Here is a 15,194-nt window from a genome sequence, read left to right as displayed (position 1 = left end):
CAAATGTCTGCCAGAGTCAGTGTACGTGAGGGATTAATGTGGAGATGAGCTGTAACATCAACAGTGGCAGTCTACCAAGCACCAGGACCCACCCAGTGATTTCATCCACAGATTTAAAATGATCCTGGATCCCATTTGGAATGGGATCTGCTGGGTTTTTTTTGTTTTGTTTTTTTATGATAAACTTGGGAAAATAGAGAAAGCCCTGTAATGCAGAACAGACATGTTCTGGGGAAATGACAATCAATGCAGCCCAGCAGTAACCCTGGAGGGGTTAAAACAGTTTTAGTCCGAGAACAACAGTACTGTAGATACATTCAGTCCATATTAGACATCGTCCCCTTGAAGAGCAAGATACAAGGAGTCTTTCAAGACTGAGATTCTTAGTGGGTCCATGTTACTTACTTGACTTCCTGGAGCAGCTGATGGCACTGACTTCCACTATCCTTAGAACAGCTCTCCATACAGACAAGTTCAATGGGCATATGAAGATTCTTCACCTGCTGTAGCCAAATCTGTGGCCTGGACTTCAACACTTGATCCTCCAGCATCTCAGCACAAGCCATTGCAGCAAACACATCCAGAACCTAGACAGGCACATGCACACAGAGGCTTTAGTGTAACTTGACAGCTGGAAAGGTGACATCCTCTTCCCAGCTCAGTTTTACAGCTACTTGTGAGTAGTGGGCTGTGTGCTCTGGTTTGTTATTGTAGGGTTACTCATGAGTGCTCTGCACACTGGTTTGCATTCCTGGAGTTCCAGGATTTGTGCGCCCCTGGCGCAGGTCATTAGCAGATCTCAGAGATTAACCCAGATTGTGGTAAATGAATTATTCCTTGCCATTACTACAGGGCAGATCTGATAATGGGTTGAATATCCAGGGTATTAAAGACCCATGTCTATTTTTCAGTTCCCACTGTTGCAGGTGCTTTATTGCTTCTGAAATAGAAAGACAGATCAAAGGGAACGGAATTGCTATGTCGGGGAGCTGTGCTAGTTGGAGCTCTCTTCCTCCCAGGGCTAAGAATCACATCATGCCAGATAGAGACCGTACCATCTCATAAGGTGATGAAGTGCGTCCTTTCTCAGCCTGGTAGAGAAGACTATTCAGGACACTGGGGTTCACAGCCAGGATCCTGGAAAAGTTCTGCAGCCGGCTCCTAAATTGATGGTACCCAAGGTGGACCCAGGGCAGGGAAAGCATCTTCTCCTCTCCGCCTATGCATGCTGCCTTCAGTTCCTCAATGCATGATAAGAGGGCGATTTGCAGAAACTGAACATTTAAAAGAAAAGAAGGAAAATAAAAGTTTTCTCTGCCCCAAAATGCTTACAAGAACACTCCTGAATGCTATACAGAGAAAATGACTTTAAATATTTTTTTACTGAGCAAATCTTTGCTGTTGAGTGGATTCGGTAAATATGCTATCATGTCAGTGTCCCCAAGTGCTCCTAACAGAGGTGACCAGGTGACTTTCTGGAAGTACCATTTGAAACAGTGGTTCCAGTGGCAAGTTGTTTCTTCCTTTTGCCATCCAACTGCTGGGCACCTCCACAAGAGGGACTCAGATTGAGTCCCTTGAGAAAGAGGCCAGGTGAAAGCTCTAGCGTACGTTCTTCAGTATCATGTATGAAATAAGCTCTGCTCCCACATCTAAATTATTCTTGGTCCTTGGTTCAAACACTGACCTGTAACTCCCGAGAAGAGGACAGGCCTATGGTCAGGAGGATGAAGTCTCTGACATAGCAGTGAAAGAGCATGTTCCTTTCTGCCTCACCCAGACTGGAAATAAACTCGCCCAGTGGAGTCTTCTGGAAGATACCCACAAACTTCTCCGTATGGCCTGGAACATCAGGATGCAAACGGAAGTTTTATGTTACAAGGAAAATTAGTTCGCTACAGCTCCCCTCCCAAAAGGGTTTTGCGGCACAGAATTAACTAGTGGGGGGCAGTGACAGTGTCAACAAAACACCCAGCTGTGGTACCTCAGCGCTACCTCCCCTCACGGCCCCAAAGGCTGCTGCCCGCTTTACTGAGGAGGGGTATTGGTCAGGCACCGAGATCACCTCTCTCTGCCTTTGTAAAGGGCCCAGAGATCTTTAACGTTTACCTGGACAGCACAACAGATGTGAGCAGAAACCACGCCACCATATTTCCCCATTTCTGTGACCATCAGTCTATGCTCATCGCTGTAGCAGCTGAGCGACTAATTTTAGAACACCCCATCTTCCCTTAGCACAGTACTCTGCTGTCTGCCATGAATGGGATCCCATGTCCTGGTAAGGGACTTGAAGGCAGGACCTGGCCCAAAGACAAGAGTACTGGGGTCCACTGACACATCAACTCTTGATATTCCTAGGTATTTCCAGTACAGGGGGGCACAGAAAATGAGAGTGACCATGAAAAAGATAACATTAGATGCGCAGCACTCTAGTGTCTTACATGGGACAGGGGCACTGAAAGCAGCCTCATGGTCATAAGAAAATAGTTGCAGTGACAACCCAGGGTTTTCAGCAAAGGAATTAGCTGCAATGCTCTTCCTTACTGAGCTCAAACTGGGCTCCCACCTTCAGTGCCTGGGATGTATTGAGCCTGCAACCACAGCTCTTCCAAATAATCCTTTATCCTCCAGCTGAAGGGCATTTCATTGCCAGCATGTGCAGGCACCTTCATGTCGTTCTGCACCAGAATCGTCTCGGTCTGAGAGCTGAGCAGGGGCACATGCAAAACAGAAGACAGTGGGCAGTCAGTGTTCAGTGCTACCACTTGGGGGGCTCAGGTCAGTTTCAAGCAGGTGGCTGGGGCTGAGTGCCAAAAGCAAGGCATTCAGCACTTGGAAGAGAGGGACAGAATTGTAGGACTGGACAACACAAGTCATCCTGCCAATCACAGAACAGTGTTGGTAGGGCCCGTCGATTACACGTCCTCCCTGGCCCTTATGCTGCAAGAGAAAATAACTTGTGTGTTAGTTCTCCGTGCCCATATAGAGCCATTAACTTGATCGGCCTTCAGTGCTGCTCACCCCAGCCCTCCCACTGCAGTTTTCGGCAGCTCACCTGCTGTTACCCACGTTGTAAGGGATGCTCAGAAGGTTCAAATCACTGAAGATGAACATCCATAGATGTTTCACGCAGCCCTCTGTATTCGGCCTGACCAATAACTCCAGGTTGCAGTCTCTGTCTGTGATTGACACCATATGAGCCAGGAACGGAGTCACCACATTCTGGACTCGCTTCCACAGGGTGTGTCTGTGGGTGACAGAGACACGGACGCAGACAAAGTAGAGAGTGAGCGTTGCTGATCTGCATGTTCAGAAGTCAACATGTGGCTGTTGCTGGACGTTTCCAAGGGGAAATCCGCTCAATTACATTTGTAAACAAGGGAGAGAGACCTAATCCTGCATTTCTCCACCTGCTTCTCTGGTGTGTGGCTTTCTCTCCGCTGCTTTCATTCAGTGTAACAGTGCACTTATGGTCTCCCTCCCCTGGCACTGCCCATCCAGCTGACAATGCCCAAGCCATGCTCCCGATGAAGCAAGGAGAACACAGGACTAGAGAGTTACCAGCACTGGGCTGAGACTATTACACCATTCTTAAATAGATCCAATATTCAGAGCACATGAACGTGCCTTCTCTGCTATCATTACCATGTATACAGACGGCATTTTTAAAAAGCTGCCAAGTGGTAATGTGCCTAGCTGCTGTCCATACCTGAAAGTCCCAGCCTCCTGGAGGGCGTTAAGGTTCGAAGCCTCCCGCAGCACCCAGTCTTTCAAGTTAAAGGGATTTTCTTCTTGTTTCTTCAAGAGGCTGAAGAGACGATTCTTCACTATCTTCAGGAAGGAGGCTGGAAAGAGCACAGAGCTCAGCAACCCCTTTTCCTTACCCCCGCACACATGCCAAATGCTGAAGTGACTAACAGCAAGTTTCTCCAAGTTTTCGTCCACAACCCAGTCAACCAAGGAAGCTGGCCGATTTATAGCACCTCCTGAGGTTGCTGTCCAGGATCTGAGACCCCAGGCAAGGCATAATCACCAAGAATGGAGTTAAAATATATGCAGACAAACTCCAGTGAGGTGTGCATAATTCTGGAGACCATGTGCAGACACTATTGGGTCCTGGGGATCTCTCCACTGGATCCAGCTACCTAGTCTCAGAAAAGCTCCAGATCCAAAAGAGGAAAGGGCATTACTCACCACCTTAAACCAAGCAAAGCAGAGTTCTCCAAGTATTTCTCCGCCCTGGAATTGAATAGTGGATTCATCACTGGGTCTTTGGGCAGAATCCAGTTCTCATGATGTGAATGTCACTCAGCAGAGGGCCTCACAAGGGAGTTCAGCCCCCCTTACAAACCCAGGGCAAGGCCCTTGGGAACTCGTACCTTTCAAATCATCTTCTTTAGACAGAAAGCCAAGAAGAATCTCGATCCTCTTTGTACTACGGCAGGAGCCCTCACTTTGGTCCCGTAGCATTCCCACCGCACTCTGCACGCAGCTCCTCAGGAGAATGGTGGTGTCCAGGACTTGGGTCTTTGCAGGTACAGAAGGAAAACAAACCTGGTATTACTCTATGATCGTGCACGTTTCCCCTTTTTAAATTACAACTATATTCGCTTTAACATGCCTATGTAAATATGCAACTTTTCTCCTGTCTTCCTCCTTTCCTTTCACCTTTGATTCACGTTGACAGCCTTTTCTACACTAGGCTACATGTTTTACATGACATACTCCTCCTGTGACTACTGTGAATTGGCTCTCCACCTAACATTAACTGAAAGGTAGGACAAGATTCCCACTGGATAATCAGCTAGCTCAGAAATCAGAAGAGGAGGTGATAATATTAACTTAGGAGCTGCAACAAGACAACCTGGGAAACGCAGACTTCAGCAGGACACAGTCAGTCTGACATTTACACATTCTTTCGAGTTCACATAAAGTATGATGAGCACAAGCCAGCACTACCAAAGTTCTTGCCCAGGTTCCCTCGTTAGGATGAACAGGAGTTCGATACTAACATGGTTTCAACTGCAAATACCAACTCACAATGGCAAATGAATAAAGCTAAGAGTTCTGAAACGCAGGCCTCAGCTTGAAAGTCACAAACAACTCAGAGGCCTTTAAAACAGCCAACAGAGACTCAAAGTGAGGGACAAAGAGTAGCCCAGGTGAGTCCCTGGAATGATGTATGGAATCATTCTTTAACGGTTATTTTCAATCATCAGCATTTCTGATGTGAATAACAATGGGATAACATCAGAGTTGCAAGGGTCAGAGATGACTTTGGGTATAAAATGTGTCATGTACCTTATCAGAGAGAGTAGAGAGGCATATTTAGTCATTCAAAGTAAAACGAATGGCTTCCGAACTTACATCACATTCCTCTGTTTCAGATGTTGCTGTTTCAACCTCCATCTCCTCCTCTTGCTCTTCGCCATCCACTATCATAGCTACAACCACAATACACCACTTCGAATTAGAAAGAAAAGTAATACACTGCTAGGGCAATGGGATGAAAGTTTTTAATACAGACTGGACACTAAAGCCCTAGATCCTCTATAGTCTCAGATCACCTAAATGTCTGCCGAGTATGGCTCTCTAAGCAGAGCTACAGGTGCTGATCCTGCAGGCCTTCATGAAGGAAAGAGAGAAAGCAAGTGACTATGATTTCAGAGCTGCGGGGGGGTAGGCTCTGGCATCATACCTGCAATTGTATTCTCAGTCCTCTACTGAAAAAAGAAAGCAGGAAAAATTGGGGAAAGTAGAATGTTTTTTTCCTACATATTTAGGTGAACTAAAATCTAAACAAGACCGCGAGAAATTGTTTCCAGTGTCAAATCATTCCAGTTGATCTTCCCTCAACACTTAACCAGAGCAGTGCAGTTCTGAGTGGCAAAAGTCCCATTATTCAAATCCTAGGACCCTTTCTCCCATAACCGAGTCCTGAAATGCAGTACACCCTGCTCTTCCAGTCCTAAGACATGGTGCACCACTGGTGCCCAACAGCATGAGCGTCACAGTTTTGTGACAAAAGACAACGGGGGATTTAAACTGAAACCACCAAAATGACTTCACTGATGGCCTGCAGCTGGAAGGGAGGTCTTCAAAGATGATGGGATAGTGCAAGTGCATCATCTGTAGCCAACTCAGCACCCTCCAAAGAAAGTATAAATTGAGATTTTATGTCTAGTATGCCCAGAAACATGGATTAGCTCTACCAGAAATGAATAGCTATTGCCCAGTGTACAAAAGTTACTTCGGATTTACGGTATTTCTCACAGTTTTGAAAACTCTTATAATACTTAAGTTCTTATTAGAACCTCTGTGCTGAATGTGGATGCTTTTCTTTCCTCTGCTGACTCTCTGATCTCCACACATCAGCACGTCTGGGATGCATGAACCTCTCATCCTGTTCCCCTAGGGTACATCACCACTCCCGTTGGAATGCCCAGCATGTGGCTTACGTTCAGGCTTGTCCACATCCTCACAGAACAGTTGGCTGATAGTGAGGTTCCTCAGGGCAGTCACATCAGAGACCATGTCCTTGGATCTGCGGAGGTCATCAATGTGCACTGACTGCCACAGCCCTGGAAACAGAGAACAAGGCATTTCAGGTCTGTAACATGCTCTTCCACAGAAGCTTCTGAAGAACTTTCTGCCAGCACCTTTAAACAACAAACAGAGGTTTGGTCCAACAGGCTAGTGGTTTGTGCTCTGAACTGCCAGGGTTTGATTCTTGTATCGAAGAACAGTAATCCTTCCCGTCAATTAACAAGTCGCAGTGACTGCTCTGGATACAGCAGTGTGCGATTCTCCCCGGCTGGAAGGATAAGCATGTGATGGGGGCCTCGAGGATGCAATTAAAACAAGAAGAAAAGGAGGATTTGTGTCACCTTCGAGACTAACAAATTTATTTGAGCGTAAGCTTTCGTGAGCTACAGCTCACTTCATTGGAAGCTCATGCTCAAATAAATTGGTCAGTCTCTAAGGTCCCGCAAGTCCTCCTTTTCTTTTTGCGAATACAGACTAACACGGCTGCTACTCTGAAATCAATTAAAACAAGGAGACTCCTCAGGGCACAACAGGGTTGGTGGAGGACTTGCTGGGAAAAATAGAGCCTTGGGATCTATTCATGAGATAGCCATGGGAGGAAGGGGCCACAGCTGGGGTCACGCTCTAGCTGTGTTTCTCTCAAATGAAACTGGAAGAGCATTTATTTAGCACTGAGTACAGAAATAAGGGATCCTTCCAGAAGAGACTAGGAGGACTCAGGGCAGGGAAGGATACAGGTGGGGTGCTGCTCGTAGCAAGCTGTGGCAGCTCTGGTAAGCCACAGGAAGCATGGACACTGGATTTTTTTACAAGCAAAACGTACCGAATGAAAATCACTCGAGTTTTTTTATAATGGTTCAAATGAACAAACTTGTTGAGCTCTGAAAATGCCAGTCTTACCTCCATGGAATCCCACGTAAGAGGTTCCACCTTCTATCCGGGACAGTTTAGTGATAAAGTAGACAAAGACTGAGATTTCTCCCAACTCCACCTTGTTGATTTCATTAACAGCTGAGTATCTACAAGGGAAGGGAAATGTCCGAGGACAAGTTCAGTACAGTGCCCTGAACAAGACAACCTTGTTCAGGCTTCCAGGGCACATATTCCCTCCTTCCACAACGCTGGTCAAAGGTTACAGGGTTCTCTTCCTCCCCTCTCCCCCAGGAAGAGGCAAACATGGACTGGGACTCTCAGACCTACAGCAGGTTGTCCTGACCCTGTCACAAATAACTTCATTTTGGTAGACATCCCCTCCTTCCCCCAGCATTTCTAAGCTTTCAAATATAAATCTTACCTCAAAGAGGGAGCACAAGTCAACCCAGCTCTGTGCACCAGTTTTCATTTTGATCTGTCTTTTTTAACATTGTCCAAAGCATGGCTGGCCCTTGCAAAAGTTAGATCAAATCTACTACAATGGTAGATTGCAGAGTGGGAGGACCCAATGAGTGACACTCCAATAACGTGCTAAGTTAAGACTGGGGAAGACATTACAACAGTCAGCAATTATCTCACGCATGACATACTTGGCTGAGGCAATGAGCTGGGCACTTTGAGAACCATCTTCAAAGTCCGTCTGAATAATTAGGATTTTATTTCCAGATGTAGAATCAAGGAAATTCCTGGGGGCAGAAAGAAGATGGAGGAAATGGTTCCATATGAGCTTTGGGTTCTTGCAGAGAGAACAAGACATTAAATATCCACCTGTGTAAGAATAGCGTCATTTTAAAAACAAATTCCCCTGCCCCAACAACTTGGAATTAACATAACTTGTGCTCCGAGTCACCTTAGCAACCCCACTCCTCAGCTCTGCACTCTTCCTTCCCTCCCTCTCTTTGGTCTGGTATTTATTTATTGCTCTAATGATTTGTCATCATTGAACTTAACCTAGAGTGTCCGCTCTTCAGAGTAGGATAAGGCAGACAGACTCACCGAATCTCCTTCAGGAATGAGTGCTCTGTGTCGAACTGCTGAAGGGACCAGGACCGGATGGAGAGGCTCTGAACCTTACCCTGCACTTCTGCCTTCAAACGCTCAGAGTCAGTGACTGTCAGAAGCCTGGAGAAAGTGGTGATCTTAGAGACAAGAATTGCAATGTGAGTTCTTAGCTCAGAGATGAACAAGGAAAGTCACAACTGAATGACAGCATTTGCCTGCCTACGCTCTGGAACGATGCCGTAGGCCCTCATTTGTAAGGCGCTCTCTGTTAGAGCTCTTCCTCTGAGCACTCTTGATCCTTGGGTCTCAACTGCATCATGTTTACACTTTTTAAAAAAACCCCAACATGCTGATCTCATGAAATGTGTTAAAGGATGTGTTTTGGTTTTGCTTTTTATAAAACGTGCCCCTGAAGTCTGAGAGTTCTCAGGCTCCACATGGACTAACTGAAGGACTAAACCTACTAGCTAGAGACAGATACAAAAGACAAGACAAGTATTCAGGAGGCTCTGACTTGCAGGGTCTAGATGCAATATATGCCCCAGTCAGAAGGCCCACCATCCTTCCATCCACAGTGCTGGAAAGTGGGAGGAGTAGGGTGCAAAGATTTTTACCAGGGTGCTGCCCTGGATCTTGTGCATAAACTTCGTTTGTACCCAGTGTCTGGCCAGTAAGCGTCTGAAAAACCTGAAGTCCTCTGACAGCTGAAAGGAAGGGCAAGGGGGGAAAAAAAACAGTCTGCTCCATGACACCTCCACCAGCCTGTTTGTTTAAAGTCGTCTTCTCCTGTGAATAACCCCACTGTCTGCCTCTGCTGCTGCTCAGAACTAACAGCATAAAATTGAGGAGTGAACAATTTGGTTTTCTGAGCCCTGCACTACACAAGTGGAGTTGTCATTCCCATCCCATCCCACCATGCGTGGCTGTAGATGTTAACATCTACAAGGGACACCTAAACCCAGATCTCTCACATGGCACAAGAATATATCGCCAGGACATGCATTTAGGAAACAAGGTGGGTGAGGTAATCTCTTTTATTGGACCAACTTCTGTTAGCGAGAGAGACAAGCTTTGAAGAGCAGGTCCCCAGGAAGAGCTCTGTGTAGGTGGAACACCAATATTCTAGGTCTGCCACGGCTACAACAAAGCTGCATAGGATGTGCCTTTGTCAGTTTTCCTTTTCATTTCATTTCAATTACTTCTCCTCCTGTATCATAAACCTCTGGCACTCCTGGATCTGGAGCTCTTGGTAAGGGGTAATTTTTTTTTTTTTTTGGCTGAGTGATTAGAGGGGGAGATTTACAAAGGGCAATTAGGCAGCTAACTCCTATTTGTGCCCTTGAAAAATCTCCTTCTAGAGAGCGTCTGGGAATACTACCTCATGGATGCCAAAGCCACACAGAGAATAAAGGCTCCAGGATGAATCAGCATGACCACTGACATGCACCTTTCACCCCACATCACTATAATGGCAGATCTAGGTTTTGAAACAGCGAGAAGGCTCACATCGCCCCTACCCACGTGAACTGATACTGTATTACCAACAAAGCGAATTCAAAAGCCTAGTGCACGGACAGTTTGTAGACCTGAGGATCTTTTTGGAGAGAGAGAGAAATTTTAGGAAGACTCACCTCCGTGAAGACTGTGCGACGTCTGGACTCTGCATGGATGTGAGTCTGGAGGAAATCCACAAGAGAGGTGTGCTGCTGCTCTTTAAAGTATTTGTTGGCCAGATGATCTGCCACACAGGAGCTCAGCCGCGAGCTGCCCAGGCGAACTACAGAATCTGGTGTTGCACAGTTCAGCAGCACTAGTTGGGCTTCTTGTTGCACATTTGGCATCAGTTCATCAGGACGGCACCTCTGCTTCAGCTTCTCTGTCACTTGCAGGACGACTGAGGCACAGGTATCGGAGTGGTAACCAACGAAGACGTCAGAAGGGCTATATTCCTGCCTGCCCATGAGATGCTTCTCTGTATCAAAGGCTATGAAGTCATTCACCCACTTCATTAGCTCCTCCACAATGTCTCTTTGCCTTTTGTCCAGGACGGTATTGATATCCAGGTAGTGCTTCTCAAGCCTGTTGATCAGTGGGATGGGAAAGCGTTTGTACACTACCTCTTTCTCTTCAATGACGATCAAACGGAACTTTGGGTGCACTCTGCATTTCACTCGATGGGTCCCCAAGCCCAAGTCAACGTACTTTTGACCAGCAAGGTACACGTAATACTGGTTGAGGGCATCATACAGGCTTTCATAGAGATTCTGCAGGTTGAGGAGGACCACCATCTGCCCAGTTTCCATGCAGATCTTCACACGGTTGATGTTCCTGCAGATCTGGGTGTACTCTTGGTCCTTGGGAAAGCTGGAGCCAAAGATAATCTCTGGCTGCTGTCTTTCGGCAAAAAAAGCCTGTTGGAGGATCTGCAGCGCTGCATAATTTTCAGTTAACACCAGCAGGTATCTGCACTCACCATCCTGACTGTTGCTGCGAATGTTCTGCCGGACCAGATCAATAGTGCTGACATCATCAGCGTGTATTTCTCCTTCTTTTGGGATCCTAGATGTAAATATGTCTAAGGCATTGATGTCATCTTTGCCGCTGAAGTTACGGAGAACAACCTGTGCAATGTCACAAGGTGTGGGCTCTCTTTTTGAGGCTTTAGTCAAAGCTAGAATCATTTTTATGAGGCTGTAGTAGTCGCGCAAACCAAAGAACTCTCGGTCTTGGGTCTTGCAAATTTTTTCGTACGCGTCCGCAAAGATGGGAAAGTAGCATTCGATTCTCTGCAGGATGATGCGCTCTGAAGAGCAGATCCCCTTTGCGCTTTCTATGAGCTCTTTGTTGCTGGGATCGCCACGTGATACAAAGATACCTCGATTCATCTTGGCGGGGTCCAGGGCCCAGTTGGAGATCCCAATAAAACCAACTTTTTTGTGAGGAAGCGGAACATCATCAATGCAACCATCTTCCAAGAGTGGGTGCAGGGTCTTCAGGGGCATTTTTGGAGAGTCTTCTGCTAGCCCAATCTCATCGAGCACCACCACAGAGACATATTCCTTCAGGTTCTTTCCATCCTGGAAGCGAGCACACTGCTTGAAGGTACCAATAATTCCCTCAGGAGTGGAGTGGGGGCTGCATTGGAAAGACACCAAATGGATCTGTTTCATTTCCTTGTAAAGATCAGAATAAGCAGCCTGCCCTTGCATGGCATCAGCCACAATGGTTTTGGCAAGGGATTTGGAACTCCCAGGCTTTCCAACGAGAAACAGAGGGATTTTAAGTTCAATGCAGATAACCATCATAAAGACATTTTCCTTCAAGGCTAAGTTCCTTGCTATGGTATTTCTCAGAGGCACGCCACTCAAGAACAGATCTTGCATTAGGCTGATTTCTTCCAGAATCCCTTTCTGGTTATCATAAGGTTTTGGAAGGTACTGACAGATAACACTTCTGTACAACTCTTTCTTTTCCAAGGATGCATGATAGCAAACACCGACTGCAAGTATTAAGGACCAGATGACTCTGTTTCTCTTTAATTTACATTTATCAGACCCCTTCTCTGCAAGATACTGCTCCAAATTATTTAGCAGAAGCTCACTGTGGCTGTAAAACCACTTGAAAACTTCCACACAGCGCTCCACATCCCTCAGGCTGACAAAGCTGCATTCATCATTTCTTCCTCTCATGTACCTCTGAGAGGCAAAAAGCACGTCTGTTACTACCCCAATTTCAGCTGCAGATATTTGTATCGACTCAGTAAGTCTTTGTACGATCTGTTGTATGTATATTTTTTCAGTGATATCGTTCAGCTGCCCAAAATCCCACACCAGAGGGATCATGCTTGGAGGGAGAGCATGGACACGGTACACAAGCTGCCTCAGTGGAATGGAGCCAAGTTTATCTTTGGTCTTATCTGCTTTTACACGGTAGCCTAGACCAGCTGACTCCAGACGCTGAATCATCTTTTCTGCGTGCTTACGGTAAGGGTTGCACGCTGCAATGATCTGCAAACCCGAGCCACTCACCAAAGGCTGCCCTTCTACTGTGCGGTCGCACAGAACTTCCTTGATGCTGCCGAGGGCTTGAGTCGTGTTGGCTTCATCAAAAAACAGGATTGTGTCAAACTGATGTTGCTGCTTATTGGAGACAGCAATGTCTTCTGCTTCCCTGATCTTGGCATATATCATCTCTGCACTTGTGCCTCCGTGAACTTTCACAAGTTTCATGTTCTCTGCATCAACACCACTCCTGCGCAGCTCACACAGGAATTTTATAAGCCTTGTTTTCCCACAGCCAGTTTCCCCCATGATAATAACCGGGATGCCACATCTGAATCGCATCTCAATAGCAAAAATCTTGAGTATATTGTCTGTTGTCAGCTCGTAGGTTTCATCAGGGTCCATTGCCCACTGGATTCCCAAAACCAAGCAAAGTTTCTCTAGCTTCTCATCTCTGGGCAACTGATCAAAGTTAATATTGAAGGGAACTCTCTGAAGTACCAATCCCTTGTACAGCTGTACGGTCATTACATCTTTCTTGATGATGTTGCCACTCATGGGATTAATGGCATCAATGCCACCATTATTATTGGCCTGCAGATGGAAGCCAATGAACGTCATGGATACACGGTCTTCGTTGAAGAAAATATATGGGTGGGGCTCAGACTCCCACTTTTTCCGAATGCGGAAAGGAATAAGATCCTCTTCTGTGACTCCTTTCATGTCGAAAACTTGCCTCCCTGGGCTTTGATCAGAAATGTTTAATGTGGGCGTTGCAAAATCCCTTGCCATTAAAATCATGAAGGTGACCACAAAATTTTTGAAACCCTGCAGAGTATCCTGGACAAAGGCAGGGTTACAGAAAACAGAAGCTTCACAGTCTCTCAACTGAACATTCAGGAACCAAGCAAAGTTTCGCAGTTCTGACCAGGTGGGATCTATCACCCCACAATGTATCAGGAACAGCTGTAGGCACTCCACTGGGGTCCCTTCAACAGAGCCTTCTTCATAGCAGAACATATCAAGGTTATCCCCACGGTCAAATCGTTTCAAGTACTGGAAAGGTCTCTGGAAGGCCTCACTGCAAAACTCCTTCTGATCCATTCCAGGTTCTATGCTGTACTCAGATGGGCCTCCTTGCACATCCATATCCAGGACTTCCTTGGGAGACTTACATGTTATTTTGGGGAACACATCAAGGAAATTATACTTCTGTCCATGTGAAATCTATAAGAGAGGGGGAAACATAAATAAACCATTTTAAGGTAACAGGTTTCAGAGTAGCAGCTGTGTTAGTCTGTATCCGCAAAAAGAACAGGAGGACTTGTGGCACCTTAGAGACTAACAAATTTATTTGAGCATAAGCTTTCGTGGGCTACAACCCACTTCATTGGATGCACAGAATGGAACATATAGTAAGATAATATATATATATATACACACACACACACACACATACAGAGAACATGAAAAGGTGGAGTAAGAGGCTAATTAATTAAGATGAGCTATTATCAGCAGGAGAAAAAAATTTTGTAGCAATAATCAAGATGGTCCATTTAGACAGTTGACAAGAAGGTATGAGGATACTTAACATGGGGAAATAGATTCAATATGTGTAATGACCCAGCCATTCCCAGTCTCTATTCAAGCCCAAGTTAATGGTATCTAGTTTGCATAGTAATTCAAGCTCAGCAGTTTCTCGCTGGAGTCTGTTTTTGAAGCTTTTCTGTTGCAAAATTGCCACCTTTAAGTCTGTTACTGAGTGACCAGAGAGGTTGAAGTGTTCTCCTATGGGTTTTTGAATGTTATGATTCCTGATGTCAGATTTGTGTCCATTTATTCTTTTGCATAGACACTGTCCAGTTTGGCCAATGTACATGGCAGAGGGGCTTTGCTGGCACATGATGGCACATATCACATTGGTAGATGTGCAGGTGAACGAGCCTGATGGCGTGGCTAATGTGATTAGGTCCTATGATGGTGTCACTTGAATAAATATGTGGACAGAGTTGGCATCGGGCTTTGTTGCAAGGATAGGTTCCTGGGTTAGTGTTTTTGTTGTGTGGTGTGTGGTTGCTGGAGAGTATTGTATTGTAAGGTGGTGGCCTTAATCCTCTCATGCTGTTTCTTTTACCTGTCCTCGCAGATTGTAGACACCCTTTTCTGGCAGGGCTGATTAGCTGCTGCAGGGTTACACAGCTGGGGCACTTTTAAAAAGTGTAGAGCAGAATGTGAGTGTAGCTGCAATAGCAATTCTCTCTCCCTCATCTATTCCCTTTCTCCCTCCACCCCCACAACATTATCATCCCCATTTACTGCCTCCCTACCTTTTCAATACCACCTAACAGAGGGGGGCCATTTCTGTCATTTCCCCCTCTCCCCAACTCTACTTCTGAATTTACAAAAACATTATAAAAAAATAAAATTCCAAGTTTTGTCACAAATACATGATGCAGTTTAAAAGATCAGACTTTGCGCTTCTCTTTCCGTGCAAATATTCTAGTGCAGCCAGTGCCGTACAGCCAGCAGGAAGTGGCCATTAGCTGTGACTGAATTAAGGAAACCATTGTGGCCTTAATTTATTGTCTGCTTGTGATGTAAAGCAGGAACATTTATAATAGCACTCTGTACTGAAGACATACAGTGCATTCCAATACATTAAAATTGGAGGTATTACATCACTGCATAGAACCTCTCTCGTAATAAATACGA

General features: G+C 45.7%; 1 protein-coding gene across 5 annotated transcripts in view; it reads right to left on the bottom strand.

Moving 5' to 3' along the window:
• Nucleotides 1-15,194, bottom strand: part of RNF213 (ring finger protein 213) — a 99,547-nt gene that overhangs the window by 28,324 nt on the left and 56,029 nt on the right. For all 5 annotated transcript variants that reach the window (XM_075119165.1, XM_075119166.1, XM_075119163.1 and 2 more), the window contains 13 exons: nt 10,113-13,709; nt 8,476-8,618; nt 8,070-8,165; nt 7,447-7,565; nt 6,459-6,581; nt 5,368-5,444; nt 4,380-4,527; nt 3,710-3,845; nt 3,056-3,247; nt 2,567-2,706; nt 1,688-1,842; nt 1,056-1,274; nt 406-587 (listed from right to left, as the gene is read on the bottom strand). In XM_075119165.1, coding sequence (XP_074975266.1) covers nt 406-587; nt 1,056-1,274; nt 1,688-1,842; nt 2,567-2,706; nt 3,056-3,247; nt 3,710-3,845; nt 4,380-4,527; nt 5,368-5,444; nt 6,459-6,581; nt 7,447-7,565; nt 8,070-8,165; nt 8,476-8,618; nt 10,113-13,709 — 5,327 coding nt within the window. The remainder of the gene's footprint in view (nt 1-405; nt 588-1,055; nt 1,275-1,687; nt 1,843-2,566; nt 2,707-3,055; nt 3,248-3,709; nt 3,846-4,379; nt 4,528-5,367; nt 5,445-6,458; nt 6,582-7,446; nt 7,566-8,069; nt 8,166-8,475; nt 8,619-10,112; nt 13,710-15,194) is intronic.

This window comes from Caretta caretta, chromosome 14 (genome assembly GCF_965140235.1).
Source record: "Caretta caretta isolate rCarCar2 chromosome 14, rCarCar1.hap1, whole genome shotgun sequence".
NCBI classification, from domain to species: domain Eukaryota; kingdom Metazoa; phylum Chordata; order Testudines; family Cheloniidae; genus Caretta; species Caretta caretta.
This window is presented reverse-complemented; position numbering and strand designations above follow the sequence as displayed.